The 17,676-nt window shown below is 47.8% G+C and overlaps 1 protein-coding gene across 1 annotated transcript in view; it reads left to right on the top strand.

Annotated features, from left to right (window-relative positions):
- Positions 1–17,318, top strand: part of LOC120978248 (cytochrome P450 2A13-like) — a 143,415-nt gene extending 126,097 nt beyond the window's left edge. Inside the window, exons 8-9 of the mRNA XM_040406485.1 lie at positions 12,374–12,515; positions 16,348–17,318. Coding sequence (XP_040262419.1) covers positions 12,374–12,515; positions 16,348–16,532 — 327 coding nt within the window. The 3' untranslated portion in view covers positions 16,533–17,318. The remainder of the gene's footprint in view (positions 1–12,373; positions 12,516–16,347) is intronic.
- The last annotated feature ends 358 nt before the right edge of the window (positions 17,319–17,676 follow it).

The following is a 17,676-nucleotide window of genomic DNA, read 5'->3' as shown; positions in this document are numbered from 1 at the left end:
GCCACTTGATCAATGAACGTGACGTCACATGGCCCACAAAAATCACAGAGAAGGGCACAGGGCTCACAGGAGCCCCGGTGCCTTCTCAAACAGCTGATCGGCAGTGGTCCCAGGTAGGGATCGACCGATTATCGGATTTACCGATATTATCGGCCGATATTCAGGATTTTCAAAGTTATCGGTATCAGCATCTAACCTTGCTGATATGCCGATAACGAATCGCGAACATGGATCGCGCTGCTATCAACGCGATCAATGTTCCCTCAGCAGCACAGGGGAGAAGGAAGCGGTCCCTCCCCCCTGTGCCGCTGCTGCCACCAGTGAGAGGCAAGAGGGGAGGAGGAGGGGAGGGGCTGTGGCCATTGCGCCACCAATGATGTTAACTCAGTTATTAATTCAAATATAGGAGGGGGGTGAATCATATAGCTGCACCTGAGGGGTTAACTGTCGCGGATCGCAGCTACCTCTCATAGAGGTCAGGTGTCGCTATATTTGAATTAATGGGCAAGTTATCTTCATTGGTGGCAGTGGCAGCTTCTGATCAGAGCCAAAGCAGTGTAATTGCGGGGCTCTGATCGGTTACCATGGCAGCCAGGATGCTACTGACGCCCTGGCTGCCATAGTCAGCTCCCTGCTCCTGTGTGTACTATGCACAGGGCAGCAGGGAGAGTGTGACGTCCTATTCACCCTGATAGAGCTCTATTAGAGTGAATAGGACAAGGGATCCAGGTTCTAGCGCCTAAGGGGGAAATAGTTATTAAATCTAAAAAAACACCAAAATATTAAGTATAAATATTTAATCTTAGATATATATAATGGCATCTCTTCGTTTAACAACAGATTTGTGTAGGAATTTTTTTATTTTTTTTCAAAAATGAAAATGCACAAAATATTGGTATAAATTATCGGCTATCGGCCTGAAAGTTCACAGGTTATCAGCTCTAAAAAAATCAATATCGTTCGATCCCTAGTCCCGGGTGTCAGACCCCCACCAATCAGATACTGATGACCTATCCACAGTCATATGTGACTGATATCAGCCGCTCCTCTTATAACGTTCCAGCACTGATATAACCTCCAGAGACATTACATCACATGTGACTGATATCAGCCGCTCCTCTTATAACACTCTAGTACTGATATACCGTATTTTTCGCCCTATAAGATGCACCGGCCCATAAGACGCACCTAGGTTTTTGGGGAGGAAAATAAGAAAAAAAATATTTTTAACCAAAAGGTGTGCTTTTGGTGGGTTTGGAACTAATGGTGGTCTGTGGATGGCACTATTACTGGGGATCTGTGAAGGACACTGTTATGGGGGGGGATCTGTGAAGGACACTGTTATGGGGGGGATCTGGGGATGGCACTGTTATGGGAGATCTGTGGATGACGCACTGTTAGCCCTCATGCACACGACCGTTGTTTTATTCTGTGTCCGTTGTTCCGTTTTCGTGATTTTCTGCGGACCCATTGACTTTCAATGGGTTTGTTGAAAACTCGGCTAATGCACCGTTTGTCATCGGCGTCCGTGATCCCTGGTTCCAGTCCATCAAAAAAATATAACCTGTCCTATTTTTTCCACGGAAAACGGTTTGCGGATCCATTCAAGTCAATGGGACCGTGAAAAAACGCGGAGGCACACAAGATTGTCATCCGCGTCCGCGTGTCCGCGTCTGTTTTTTCCCTATCATTTGCATGGCAAACTTGACTTAGATTTTTTTTTACTTTCCTTCATGTCTGGTGATCCTCCAAAAATAAAGGAAGACACACGGAAACAAAAACGGAAACGGATCACGGAACAATGGAACCCCATTTTGCGGAACGGAACACAACAACGGTCGTGTGCATGAGGCCTTATGGGGGGATCTGTGGATGACGCACTGTTATGGGGGGGATCTGTGGATGACGCACTGTTATGGGGGGGATCTGTGGATGACGCACTGTTATGGGGGGATCTGTGACGGACACTGTTATTGGGGGGTATCTGTGGATGGCACTGTTATGGAGGGGGATCTGTGGATGGCACTGTTATGGAGGGGGATCTGTGGATGGCACTGTTATGGAGGGGGATCTGTGGATGGCACTGTTATGGAGGGGGATCTGTGGGTGGCACTGTTATGGAGGGGGATCTGTGGGTGGCACTGTTATGGAGGGGGATCTGTGGGTGGCACTGTTATGGAGGGGGATCTGTCGGTGGCACTGTTATGGAGGGGGATCTGTGGGTGGCACTGTTATGGAGGGGGATCTGTGGGTGGCACTGTTATGGAGGGGGATCTGTGGGTGGCACTGTTATGGAGGGGGATCTGTGGGTGGCACTGTTATGGAGGGGGATCTGTGGGTGGCACTGTTATGGAGGGGGATCTGTGGGTGGCACTGTTATGGAGGGGGATCTGTGGGTGGCACTGTTATGGAGGGGGATCTGTCGATGGCACTGTTATGGAGGGGGATCTGTGGATGGCACTGTTATTGAGGGGGATCTGTGGATGGCACTGTTATTGAGGGGGATCTGTGGGTGGCACTGTTATGGAGGGGGATCTGTGGGTGGCACTGTTATGGAGGGGGATCTGTGGATGGCACTGTTATGGAGGGGGATCTGTGGGTGGCACTGTTATGGAGGGGGATCTGTGGGTGGCACTGTTATGGAGGGGGATCTGTGGGTGGCACTGTTAAGGGGTGGGGGGTCTGCGGGTGGCACTGTTATGGAGGGGGATCTGCGGGTGGCACTGTTATGGAGGGGGATCTGCGGGTGGCACTGTTATGGAGGGGGATCTGCGGGTGGCACTGTTATGGAGGGGGATCTGCGGGTGGCACTGTTATGGAGGGGGATCTGTGGGTGGCACTTTTATGGAGGGGGATCTGTGGGTGGCACTGTTATGGAGGGGGATCTGTCGGTGGCACTGTTATATATGTGCCATCACAGACCCCCCACCCCATAACAGTGCCATCCACAGACCCCCCCACCCCTTAACAGTGCCATCCACAGACCACCCACCCCTTAACAGTGCCATCCACAGACCCCCCCACCCCTTAACAGTGCCATCCACAGATGTCCCCCATAAAACTGTCATCCACAGATCTCCCCTACCCCCACCGCTCCAGTATACAAATATAAAATGTCTCATTCAATTAAAAGTTATTACACATGCCCCCTCACTCCTAATATTACTGTACACCCTAACAGCTTCTGTACAACGCAGGCAGGCAGGCCGGGCGGCCAGCGCGTCACTCACTGACGTCACGTGCCTGCGCCGCCTGCTTGGTTCATAAAGTAGGCGTCGCAGGCACGTGACATCAGGGAGTTATGCTGCCGCCCGCCCGGCTGTTAGGGTGTATGGTAATATTAAAAGTGTGGGGGGGGGGGCATGTTTAATCACTTTTAATTGAATGAGACATTTTAAATTTGAATATTGCAGCACTGGAGCGGCGGGGCCGGAGTACAGTGACTGCACCGGCCCCGCCGCAATTGCCGGCCCCCAGCTCCTCCTCCTAGTCCCTCCCCGCTCTCGCATACATCGCAGCCTGTAAAAATGTCAGCATTCACCCCATAAGACGCAGGGGCATTTTCCCCCCATTTTTTGGGGGGAAAAAGTGCGTTTTATGGGGCGAAAAATACGGTAACCTCCAGAGACATTACATCATATGTGACTGATATCAGCCGCTCCTCTTATAACGCTCCAACGCTGATATAACCTTCAGAGACATTACACCCTATGTGACTGATATCAGCCGCTCCTCTTATAACGCTCCAACGCTGATATAACCTTCAGAGACATTACATCCTATGTGACTGATATCAGCCGCTCCTCTTATATCGCTTCAGTACTGATATAACCTCCAGAGCAGGGGCGTACATACAGGGGTCACAGTTGCGGGCCGCCTGTGGACCCCTGGCCCCGCCCTGCAGTAGTGCTGTGCCTGCCTGTATAAGGGCTGTTTCACACGAGCGAGTCGATTGCGGGAATCACGCTCCGTGTGTGAGTGTGATCCTCCGCTCTGGACTTGCAGGAGCGCACGGCATTATCATGATTTATAATGCTATGTGTCTCTGCATGGCCTTTTTTCCACAGAATCATAGCGACATAAAGCTGTCAGTATGATTCTGTAGAAATAAGGTCAAGCAGAGACACATAGCATTATAAATCATGATAATGCCGTGCGCTCCTGCAAGTCTAGAGCGGAGGATCACACTCACACACGGAGCGTGATTCCCGCAATGGACTTGCTCGTGTGAAACAGCCTTAACCCGGGCGGCCGACCCGGGGCCCGCCGCCCAGTGTTGCGTTTCTGCGCTGCAGTGCCAGGCCAGGCCAGCCCTACCCTCCTTGAGTGAGAGTCTCCCCCCCCCGATTCTCCTCCCCGTGCAGGTGCGGCGTGGCTAGTCATTTCCTGTTGGGCGGCCGCACCGGACACAACGTTTCCCTAGGCTGCGCAGGCGCACAACAACGCCGAGACGCAGCAGGAAGAAGGCACCGGAAAAGCTTTCCGGAGAGCGTGAAGAAGCTGGTGCCGGTTCGGAAGTGAAGATAAGATTTGTTAAAAAAAAAAAAGGTCTTCATAATTGCTCACCACATTTATGGTCAGTGAGTTCACATTAGACTCAGAGTGGGGTCTGATGGGGGCTGAGAGGGGCTGGCTTTATAACTAGCTCTGCTATATTTCTGTAGCCTGCAACCTCTGACTGCCCAGTTGGGCTGAAACTACTACACCCAGCATGTTCTGGCAGTAATAGTAAATGGATATTGGTGCAATTCTGAGCTACTAGTCTATATAATACAATATAATACAATATAATATTATATAGACTAGTAGCTCAGAATTGCACCAATATCCATTTACTATTACTGCCAGAACATGCTGGGTGTAGTAGTTTCAGCCCAACTGGGCAGTCGGAGGCTGCAGGCTACAGAAATATAGCAGAGTTAGGCTACTTTCACACTGGCGTTTCTGGGTCTGCTTGTGAGATCTGTTTCAGGGCGGATCTCACGCGGTCCAAAACTGATCAGTTTAGCCCCAATGCATTCTGAATGGATAAGGATCCGCTCAGAATGCATCAGTTTGCCTCCGTTCAGCCTCCATTCCGCTCCGGAGGCGGACACCAAAACGCAGCTTGCAGCCAAACGGATCTGTTCTGAATGGATACAAGCATTTGCATTATAGGTGCGGATCCGTCTGTGCAGATTCGTTTTGGTGTCCGCCTGACGATGCAGAGCCAAACGGATCCGTCCTGTCTTACAATGTAAGTCAATGAGGACGGATCCGTTTTCACTGACACAATATGGTGCAATTGAAAACGGATCCGCCTCCCATTGACTTTTAGTGTAAGTCAAAACGGATCCGTTTGCATTATCTTTTTTTTTTTTTTTCGTGGTAATGCAAACGGATCCGTTCTGAACGGATACAAGCATTTGCATTATCGGTGCGGATCCGTCTGTGCAGATACCAGACGGATCCGCACCTAACGCAGGTGTGAAAGTAGCCTAAGGCTGCATTCAGACGTCCGTGGTGTGTTGCGGACCCGCAACACACCAGCCCGGCGCCCCCATAGAAATGCCTATTCTTGTCCGCAAGCAGTGGACAAGAATAGGACATGCTCTATCTTCTTGCGGCGCTGCGGACCCAAAATCGGGGCCGCGCTCCGCAATTGCGGCTGCAGACAGCACACTGTGTGCTGTCCGCATCCATTCCGTCCCCATAGGTTCAGTTTTGCAGCGGGGCCCCATGGATTGTGTGTACGCCACTGCTCCAGAGACATTACATATTATGTGGGGGTGAGGGGCTGGGAAAGTGTAAAAATGCCACTGATGAGAGGGAAGAGGGGGACACTGGGAGACATAACTTCTTGCCCTGTATAAAGTATAGGTGAGATAGTTGGTGGGAAAGGTCTGTGAGGGTCTGGAACAGGGACACAAGATGTGCAGGGGCAGCAGCTTCAGGACTCTCCTAACTTCCCAGTTCCCTCCCACAGTAACTTACCCCAGTGCTGCTGTGTGGATTAGTGGGACCAGTGAGAGAAGAGAACTTTATACTGGAGGCACAGTGACTCAGAGAGAGCAGCGTCTCCATCATCTCCTGCTGCTGCCTCGGCTCCTCTGGCTCCGCCCCCTCCTCACACATGATGGAATATCACACTGCAGAGAGGAGGGGGGGAGCTGTCTGCTCATGTCGGGTCGGTGAAGTTTACTTTGGAGAAAGGAACAAGCGCTGCAAAGTATTGTGCTGTCCCTTTCACCAAAGTAAAATGATATGTGTGCCAGTGCTGCAGTCCAGCACCTGATAACAGCCAGGTGCCTGAAAGAATAGTAACTGCCCTGCCCCTGCTAGTGGCTCTGGCTGTAGTATAAGCAGACAGGCAAGGGGCCCACCGGGCATTTCACCGGCTTCCCGGTGAGCCAGTCCGACCCTGCTCTCACATGCCCCCTTTTCCCATTTCAAATATCATACAATTTGCTATATTCTCTCGGTCCCTTCACTTTGGGGGGGGGGGGATGCAATGTCTGCACTCATCTGGCTTATAATTCATGGAGGTTATTTATCAAAGACCAGAATTTTATGCCAATCATTGATATTCCCACACTTCTGGGAGGATGAGCTTTAATTTATGACAAGGAGCAGACCTCATAATTAGAGTTGAGCGAACACCTGGATGTTCGGGTTCGAGAAGTTCGGCCGAACTTCCCGGGAATGTTCGGGTTCGGGATCCGAACTCGACCTGAACTTCGCCCCGAACCCCATTGAAGTCAATGGGGACCCGAACTTTTCGGCACTAAAAAAGCTGTAAAACAGCCCAGGAAAGGGCTAGAGGGCTGCAAAAGGCAGCAAAATGTAGGTAAATCATCTGCAAACAAATGTGGATAGGAAATTAATAAAAATAAAAATAAAATAAATAAAAATTAACCAAGATCAATTGGAGAGAGGTTCCATAGCAGAGAATCAGGCTTCATGTCATAGCAGAGAATCAGGCTTAATGTCACCCAACACTGGAACAGGCCATTGTCAGATATTTAGGCCCCGACACCCAGACAGAGGAGAGAGATTCCATAGCAGAGAATCAGGCTTCATATCATAGCAGAGAATCAGGCTTCATGTCACCCAACACTGGAACAGGCCATTGTCAGATATTTTTAGGCCCCGGCACCCAGACAGAGGAGAGAGGTCCCATAGCAGAGATTCAGGCTTCATGTCATAGCAGAGAATCAGGCTTCATGTCACCCAACACTGGAACAGGCCACTGTCAGATATTTTTAGGCCCCGGCACCCAGACAGAGGAGAGGTTCATTCAACTTTGGGTTGCCCCGCAATATAATGGTAAAATGAAAATAAAAAGAGGATTGAATGAGGAAGTGCCCTGGAGTACAATAATATATGGTTAAGGGGAGGTAGTTATAAATGTCTAATCTGCACAAGGGATGGACAGGTCCTGAGGGATCCATGCCTGGTTCATTTTTATGAATGTCAGCTTGTCCACATTGGCTGTAGACAGGCGGCTGCGTTTGTCTGTAATGACGCCCCCTGCCGTGCTGAATACACGTTCAGACAAAACGCTGGCCGCCGGGCAGGCCAGCACCTCCAAGGCATAAAAGGCTAGCTCTGGCCATGTGGACAATTTGGAGACCCAGAAGTTGAATGGGGCCGAACTATCAGTCAGTACGTGGAGGGGTGTGCACACGTACTGTTCCACCATGTTGGTGAAATGTTGCCTCCTGCTAACACGTTCCGTATCAGGTGGTGGTGCAGTTAGCTGTGGCGTGTTGACAAAACTTTTCCACATCTCTGCCATGCTAACCCTGCCCTCAGAGGAGCTGGCCATGACACAGCTGCGTTGGCGACCTCTTGCTCCTCCTCTGTCTTCGTCTTGGGCTTCCACTTGTTCCCCTGTGACATTTGGGAATGCTCTCAGTAGCGCATCTACCAACGTGCGCTTGTACTTGCGCATCTTCCTATCACGCTCCAGTGCAGGAAGTAAGGTGGGCACATTGTCTTTTTACCGGGGATCCAGCAGGGTGGCAACCCAGTAGTCCGCACACGTTAAAATGTGGGCCGCTCTGCTGTCGTTGCGCAGGCACTGCAGCATGTAGTGGCTCATGTGTGCCAGGCTGCCCAGAGGTAAGGGCTGTCCTCTGTGGGAGGCGTATCGTCATCGTCCTGTGTTTCTCCCCAGCCACGCACCAGTGATGGGCCCGAGCTGCTTTGGGTGCCACCCCGCTGTGAACATGCTTCATCCTCATCCTCCTCCACCTCCTCCTCATCCTCGTCCTCCTCGTCCTCCAGTAGTGGGCCCTGTCTGGCCACATTTGTACCTGGCCTCTGGTGTTGCAAAAAACCTCCCTCTGAGTCACTTCGAAGAGACTGGCCTGAAAGTGCTAAAAATGACCCCGCTTCCTCCTCCTCCTCCTCCTGGGCCACCTCCTCTTCCATCATCGCCCTAAGTGTTTTCTCAAGGAGACATAGAAGTGGTATTGTAACGCTGATAACGGTGTCATCGCCACTGACCATGTTGGTGGAGTACTCGAAACAGGGCAACAGGGCACGCAGGTCTTGCATGGAGGCCCAGTCATTGGTGGTGAAGTGGTGCTGTTCCGCAGTGCGACTGACCAGTGCGTGCTGCAGCTGAAACTCCACTATGGCCTGCTGCTGCTCGCACAGTCTGTCCAGAGTGGAGTTCCACCGGGTGGGCACGTCGCATATGAGGCGGTGAGCGGGAAGGCCGAAGTTACGCTGCAGCGCAGACAGGCGAGCGGCGCGCACAGACGGACCGCACTTTATGCAGCAGCTCTGACATGTCGGGGTAGTTGTGAATGAACTTCTGCACCACCAAATTCAGCACATGCGCCAGGCAAGGGATGTGTGTCAAACCGGCTAGTCCAAGAGCTGCGACGAGATTTCGCCCATTATGGCCCACCACCAGGCCGGGCTTAAGGCTCACCAGCAGGAACCACTCGTCGGTCTGTTGTTCAATACCCCGCCACAACTCCTGCGCGGTGTGTGGCCTGTTCCCCAAACATATGAGTTTCAGAATGGCCTGCTGACGTTTACCCCGGGCTGTGCTGAAGTTGGTGGTGAAGGTGTGTGGCTGACTGGATGAGCAGGTGGAAGAAGAGGAGACGGAAGCTGAGTAGGAGGAGGAGGCTACAGGAGGCAAAGAATGTTGCCCTGTGATCCTTGGCGTTGGAAGGACGTGCGCCAAACAGCTCTCCGCCTGAGGCCCAGCCGCCACTACATTTACCCAGTGTGCAGTTAGGGAGATATAGCGTTTCTGGCCGTGCTTACTGGTCCACGTATCTGTGGTTAGGTGGACTTTGCCACAGATGGCGTTCCGCAGTGCACACTTGATTTTATCGGATACTTGGTTTTGCAGGGAATGCACAGCTCTATTGGAGAAGTAGTGGCGGCTGGGAACAACATACTGTGGGACAGCAAGCGACATGAGCTGTTTGAAGCTGTCTGTGTCCACCAGCCTGAATGACAGCATTTCATAGGCCAGTAGTTTAGAAATGCTGGCATTCAGGGCCAGGGATCGTGTTTGTGAGATGGAGAGCTGAACGCTGCCGTGTGACATGGTTGAGATGCTTGGTGACGGAGGTGGTGGTGTTGGTGGTACATCCTCTGTTTGCTGGGCGGCAGGTGCCAACGTTCTTCCAGTGGCGGAGGAAGAGGCCGAGGCAGCAGCAGAAGAGGTAGCAGGGGGAGCCTGAGTGAGTTCCTTGTTTTTAAGGTGTTTACTCCACTGCAGTTCATGCTTTGCATGCAGGTGCCTGGTCATGCAGGTTGTGCTAAGGTTCAGAACGTTAATGCCTCGCTTCAGGCTCTGATGGCACAGCGTGCAAACTACTCGGGTCTTGTCGTCAGCACATTGTTTGAAGAACTGCCACGCCAGGGAACTCCTTGAGGCTGCCTTTGGGGTGCTCGGTCCCAGATGGCGGTGGCCAGTAGCAGGCGGACTCTCTTGGCGGCGGGTGTTCTACTTTTGCCCACTGCTCCCTCTTTTGCTACGCTGTTGGCTCGGTCTCACCACTGCCTCTTCCTCCGAACTCTGAAAGTCAATTGCATGACCTTCATTCCATGTGGGGTCTAGGACCTCATCGTCCCCTGCATCGTCTTCCACCCAGTCTTCCTCCCTGACCTCCTGTTCAGTCTGTTCAGTCTGCACACTGCAAGCAAGCAGTTGGCACCTGTGTTTCATCATCAGAGACGTGCTGAGGTGGTATTCCCATGTCCTCATTATCATGAAACATAAGTGGTTGTGTGTCACTGCATTCTATGTCTTCCACCGCTGGGGAAGGGCTAGTTGGATGCCCTTGGCAAACCCTGCCAGCAGAGTCTTCAAACAGCATTAGAGACTGCTGCATAAGTTGAGGCTCAGACAGTTTCCCTGATATGCATGGGGGTGATGTGACAGACTGATGTGCTTGGTTTTCAGGCGCCATTTGTGCGCTTTCTGCAGAAGACTGGGTGGGAGATAATGTGAACGTGCTGGATCCACTGTCGACCACCCAATTGACTAATGCCTTTACCTGCTCAGGCCTTACCATCCTTAGAACAGCATTGGACCCCACCAAATATCGCTGTAAATTTTGGCGTCTACTGGGACCTGAGGTAGTTGGTACACTAGGACGTGTGGCTGTGGCAGAACGACCACGTCCTCTCCCAGCACCAAAGGGTCCACTAACACCACCACGACCATGTCCGCGTTCGCGTCCCTTACTAGATGTTTTCCTCATTGTTACCATTCACCACAATAAGAAAAAAATTATTTGGCCCAATGTATTGAATTCAAACTCAGGCCTTTTTTTTACAGGCACCTATCTGGCTATCTTCTTAGGTACCGTATTACACTAATACAGGCACAGCAGTAAGCACAGATTTAGCTGAATATAAATTGTAGGCTGGATGACAGGTATACGTTTACGGACAGAATTAGACTTGGAGATGCACGGTAGCGTTTGAAGTTATTGAGAATGACCCTATCAGCACCTTCAATGTAATATACCCTTTTATGGATAGATTTAAACTTGGCCTGATACAGCAGAAACCACTGATTTAGGGAATTGCTAAGTTGGGAATTGTATTTTAACCCAGAACAAAAACTGTGCTTTGGCAGACACTAAATAACTTTTCCATCCACAGCAGTAAACACAGATTTAGCTGAATATAAATTTTAGGCCTATTGCTAAGGCGCTGGATGACAGATATACGTTTACGGACAGAATTAGACTTGGAGATGCACGGTAGCGTTTAAAGTTATTGACAATGACCCTATCCGCACCTTTAATCTAATATACCCTTTTATGGATAGATTTACACTTGGCCTGATACAGCAGAAACCACTGATTTAGGGAATTGCTAAGTTGGGAATTGTATTTCAACCCAGAAAAAAATATATCCTTTGCCAGACAGCAGACAGTATTACAATTGGCTAGCCACATCTGAAACACCAGATTTAGGGTACTGCTATTTTGGAAATTGTATTTCACCCCTCAATAAAATAGCAAGCACAGCCAATCCCCTGATGTAGGATATAGCAAAAAAACAACAACACACTATTGATGGTTAAATGTACTTGGTGGCAGCTTTTGTGGCGCACCACAAGATGGCCGCCGATCACCCCAGAAAAAAGTGACTGAAAAACGCTCTGGGCAGCCTTAAAACAGTGAGCAATTAAATAGCAGAGGTTGAATGATACACAGCTGTACATCGATCACTTCAGTAAGTAAATCACTGCCTAATCTGGCTCTAACAGCAGCAGCTGCATCCTATCCCTACACTGATCAGAGCAGAGTGACGTGCGACGCTACGTGACTCCAGCTTAAATAGAGGCTGGGTCACATGCTGCACTGGCCAATCACAGTCATGCCAATAGTAGGCATGGTATGATGGCCTCTTGGGGCAAGTAGTATGACGCTTGTTGATTTGGCTGCTTTGCAGCCTTTCAAAAAGCGCCAAGAAAGCGCCGAACACCGAACCCGAACCCGGACTTTTTTACGAAAATGTTCGGGTTCGGGTCCGTGTCATAACACCCCAAAATTCGGTACGAACCCGAACTATACAGTTCGGGTTCGCTCATCCCTACTCATCATAAATTTGGCATATCCTTCGACAGTCCTGGCATCTAGACTAAAATCTAATCCAGCTCTTAGCTGGAGTCGATTTCAGTCACAATTCACTCCAGTTAATAATTGGAGCAAATGATAGTGAATGTGCCCACACCAAACCCCCGACACTCCTCCTTTTCAGAAAGCTTAGAAACGCCACTTGCTCCTAAGTTTAGTTAGATAGTGCCAAAAAAAGTTGCAAATTTAGTGTGTGAGTCATCTGTAGAGTCATTTTACCATTACATTTTACCTTTTTACTAAATGTCATTCCCTTGTGTGTCTAGGGCACAGATGTCTATCCATTGTTGTGTTCTGTTCTTAAAGACCCTACAAAAATTCCCTGCCCCGACAATTTTGATCCTACCCATTTCTTAGATGACAAGGGATGCTTTAAGAAAAATGAGACCTTCATGCCATTCTCTGCAGGTAATAACAGTGTTTATATGGGTTCAGCCTAAACTCAATGTCTAAAATAAATGTTAAAAAGAAGATCCATTCCTAATTTACTGGCTAATATATGCAGAAATACTGTACGGGTGATTCATAAAATTGTCTTCCTTCGTATAGCAGCCCGTATGTAAGTGGTCACTATAGTGTCTCACTGTTTCCTATTGTATATGGTGGGGGGAAACACAGGAGGGAATAATAGACAGTCAAGCTCCACAAATGCTATAATATCAAGGGTGAAAGTGTGTGCCTTGATTAGTAGAATTACCAGTGATCATTTTTTTCAATTGGTCTTTATTAAAAATATTGAGCCACTTTCTCTGTACAGCCTTGATATTCTCTATTTGCATGCTCTGTATTTCTGTTTCCCATCAGGCGGCTCAGCTGACCTCTCCTTATGTCTGACCTTACTAACACTCATTATAGCTCAATTCTTATCTTACTAATAAGAATGTGGCTTAAGGTACTTTTACACTTGCGGCAGAGGATTCCGGCAGGCATTTCCATCGCGGCAATCCGGACGCAAACTGATGGCATTTGTCAGATGGATCTGGATGTGTATCCATTTGACAAGTACATTGAAATACCAGATCCGTCTCTCCGGTGTCATCCAGAAAAACAGATACAGTATTATTATTTTTTTGCTTTTTTTAAAGGTCTGCGCATGCGCAGACCAGAAAGCCGGATCCGTTTGCCGGTACACTTAATGGCGGATCCGACAGTAATACATTTCAATGTAAATTAATGCCGGATCTGGTATTCCGGCAAGTGTTCAGTATTTTTGGCCGAAAAGAAAACTACAGCATGCTGCAGTATTTTTTTCCGTCCAAAAAAACGTAAGAGGGACTGAACTGATGCATCCTGATGCATCCTGAACGGAATGCTCTCCATTCAGAATGCATTTAGGGTAAAACTGATCCTTTTTTTCCGGTATTGAGCTCCTGTGACTGAACTCAATACCGGCAAACAAAAATGCTAGTGTGAAAGTAACCTTAGGCTACTTTCACATTAGCATTAGGTTTGTGGTATTTGTCCGGCCACTTCTCAGCATGTTTGCCATGCTATGGCTGGATCTCCAGCTTGTCCACATTTAACTGAATGGGGCCAGGCCAGACTTCCAGCAGCACAAGTGTGCAAGCGTTAATACCCATCCTCAAAAAGCCTTCCCTTCACCTGTCTTCTTTGTCTAGTTATAACCCCATATAATTTCTCTCATATGCCTCAAAGCTACTTAACCAACATGTCCACTTTGACCTGTCCTCTCATCTCTCTTCCTGCTCACTCTTTGACTGGCTTAAATCTGGCTTCCGACCCCACCTCTCAACTGAAACTGCCCTTACCAAAATCACCAATGACCTGCTAAAAACCATACAACATTATTCTGTCCTCCTCCTCCCTCACCAGTCCTCTGCCTTTAACAATGTCGACCACTCTTTTCTGTTACAAACTCTTTTATCTTTTGGCATCACGAACTTGGTCCTGTCCAGGATCACATCATACCTCACAGACTGGACATTTAGTTCTCCCACTCTCACATCACCTCCTCGTATCATCCTTTCTCTGTTGGTGTCCCTCAAGGCTCTGTCCTAGGATCACTGCTCTTCTCAATCTACACTTTCTGTCTGGGACAGCTCATAGAGTCCCATGGCTTTCAGTATCACTTTTATGCTGATGACACACAAATTTACCTCTCTGGTCCAGACATCAGCATCTTACTATCAAAAATCCCACAATGTCCATCTTCTATCTTCTCCTTTTTCTCCTCTCGCTTTCTAAAATTTAACATGGATAAAACAAAATTTATCATCTTTCACCCATCTTACTCAAAACCCCAAACAGACCTATCTATCATGATTAATGGATGCACACTCTCCACAGTCAACCAAGTCTGCTGCCTTTGAGTAACCTTGGATTATGCCCTGTCCTTCAAACTGCACATTCATGCCCTTTCCACCACCTGCCGCCTTCAACTCAAAAATATCTCTTTCATCCATGCATTCCTCAATAATGAATCCACAAAAAAAGCTTGTACATGCCCTCATTATCTCCCACCTAGACCACTGTAACACCCTCTGATGTGGCCTTCCATCTAGCACCCTCGCACCCCTCCAATCTATCCTCATCTCTGCTGCCCGACTAATCCGCCTTTCACCATGTTACTCCTCCGCCTCTCCTCTCTGCCAATCACTGGCTTCCCATTGCCCTGTGAATTCAGTTTAAAATATTAACAAATACATATAGGCCGTCCACAACCTATCCTCTCCATACATCTCTGAGATACTTTCCCAATACATCCCCACATGTAATCTCCGTTCCTCACAAGACCTCCTTCTTTCCTCTCCTCATATCACCTCTTCCCAAAATCACCTCCAAGATTTCTCCCGTGCATCCCCCATACTCTGAAACTCTCTACCCCATTTAATGGCGCTTTAATAATAAATAATAATATTATTATTATTATTATCAATTGAAAAAAAGATTATTTAGCCCACAATAAGTAAAGTTCAGTCATTAAAAAAATTGCCCTGAAAGATGTAGCCTTTAAGCCACATACTGTAGATGGGCAACTGTGTGCCCACTCACTGCTTTCACATCCCCACCCGGCTAGTGAAAGTACATAGGCTATCTGTTAGGATAGTAAGGAATGTTTGCGTCATAAACTCAGTTATATGCATGGTACTGGTGCTACACCCTTACTAAATCAGCGTGCCCTGTGTTAGAGGGACGGTTTAAATGTGTCCTTGAATAAACCTAAGGGTACAGCCACACAGTCAGGTTTCTGCATGCAGTTTTGGAAATAAAAATCAAGAGTGGATCACAAAAGAACAAGACATGACGTCTATGCTTTTTTAGACTCGCTCCTTATTTTGGTTAAAAAAACTGCTTTAGGAAACTAGACTACACCCTAACAGTGTGAAGTAAGGCACTGTGTTAGTTGGATAATGCCTAGATTACCGCTGCCTAGCTGACCACTAGCCTAGCAAGCTGTAGACCAAACTGGAGGCTCTATTGGATTGCTTGTACTGTTCAGTGTGTTTTACTGCACAATATTTATGTGTAATCAAGAGCAATTTGAGACAAGCAGCCACATCTGACATGACCAGCGCTAGTGTGGCCTTGAAGCGGCTGCGGAATTCTACCTATTTAAAAATGAGCAACTGTGGTTTTGGTTTAAAGAGTCTTCTATCGAAGCTCTAACTGAGCGGAACTAAGGAGTCTTGAGTCTTCAGCGTTTTACTGAGCACTAAAGATTCCTGTGTGTAACAGGTCAGATAGTGAGGGTGATGGACAGTGATATACCACATATCTATAGTCAGGGACCGAGGTAGTGACAAGAGGTGTCTGGAAGCCTCTGTATGTTACACACAGGCATCTTCAGCGCTTAGTAGAAGTTAAGACTGAGGACAGACTCTCCATAGTAATGCTCAGTTACAGCTTTGCTAAGAACAGTCTTTGCACCCTGTTTTCTAGTAGAAATAAACATACTTTCCTAACAAAGGACATAAAAAAATGTGTCCCTACACAATATCAAAAATAAACTGAAACAACAATTACACTTTAAGGGTGAGGCACCTACCCTAATAGGAGCCAAGCCCACGCAACAGTGTGAAAAGCACTATAGCACATGTACTTTTGTCAATGTTGATTGCTGGGAACTACTGTACGTAAAAGTGATCACCATTATCGAAACGGAGGGATCATGAAATGTCATGTACTGAGTGAGACAAGCATGTTATGATCAATTAAACGTCAAATGTTATGGTGAAAATGGAGGCAGAATTTGCAGTTAATGATCTTTTCCTCACATTAGGGAAACGGGTATGTGCCGGAGAAGGTTTGGCCAGGATGGAGCTGTTTCTTTTCTTTACAACCATCCTACAGCACTTCAAGTTAACTCCAGAGAGAGAAATCACGGACAATGATATCAAACCCCTGATGACTGGTTTTTCAAATATTCCCAAATTTTATCGGATGTCGTTCATCCCGCGGCTTTAATTTTGAATAAGGATGGCATGTAGTCTTACTTCAGATGCATCAAATAAGCTTCAGATGTGTGATCCTTTCTTTCAGGGGGGCTGGGTCTTGCAAATGGGGTCACAGAAGAAAAAAAGACACAAATGAAGTCTTCTGAAAATTGTATGCAATAACTAATCATGTGTAACACGTGTTATGTGGCAAATGTATAATGCATGTGACCTTGATTATTCAGAAAGTCAACAAATTTAAAGTAAAGCTAAGAAAATCATTGTATTAGTCTCTATCAAGTGTTCATTGGCTATTTGAATCCTTTGAATCCTATTTGAATCCTTTCATTTCAGCAGTTGAGAAACATGGCACCCATTGACCCTTTAATATCACACATATTTCACTAGAAAGGGGTATTCCAGCCAGAAGCAGTTACTATCTGTTAGATAGCATTCTAGGAGGAAGTCCAACCACTGGGACCTACACCGGTCCCCAGATATGCTGCATCCTCAGCCATAAACTCAACCACCACTCTATTTAAATTCCTCCTAGCCACAGCTATGTGCCCTGAGGCAAAAGGGGACCGGGGACCACTGTTCTGGTGATCGTCGGGGGTGCCACCAGTTAGAACCCCACGAACAAACATTTATAACATGTGCAGTGGATAGGTGACATATGCTTCATTGTGATTCACCACTTGTGCTGCTTAAATGGCAGTTTCTTTATTATGCTAATAACGTGTTATTCATCTTTTTCTGCATGACATGGAAGGCAATTATTTTTTGCCAATTTCACACAAATGCCAAGAGATTTTATTTTATTCAAGGCGGTTACAATACATATGATTGGACAATTAAAGGTTACATAGATACACGGGATAGAATTATTATTATGATATAGTTGTATAATTAGATAATGAGTAATTTGACAATAGAGATGTCCCAAACTATTCGCCGGCGAATAGTTCCCGGCGAACATTGCTTGTTCGCGTTCACCGCGGCGGGCGAACATATGCGATGTTCGGTCCACCCCCTATTCGTCATAATTGTGTAAACTTTTACCCTGTACCTCACAGTCAGCAGACAAATTCCAGCCAATCAGCATCATACCCTCCCTCCCAGACCCTCCCACCTCCTGGACAGCATCCATTTTAGATTCATTCGGAAGCTGCAGT

Source organism: Bufo bufo, chromosome 8 (assembly GCF_905171765.1).
Source record: "Bufo bufo chromosome 8, aBufBuf1.1, whole genome shotgun sequence".
Classification (NCBI taxonomy): domain Eukaryota; kingdom Metazoa; phylum Chordata; class Amphibia; order Anura; family Bufonidae; genus Bufo; species Bufo bufo.
The sequence above is the reverse complement of the archived record's forward strand: the minus strand, read 5'-3'. Positions and strand labels throughout refer to the sequence as shown.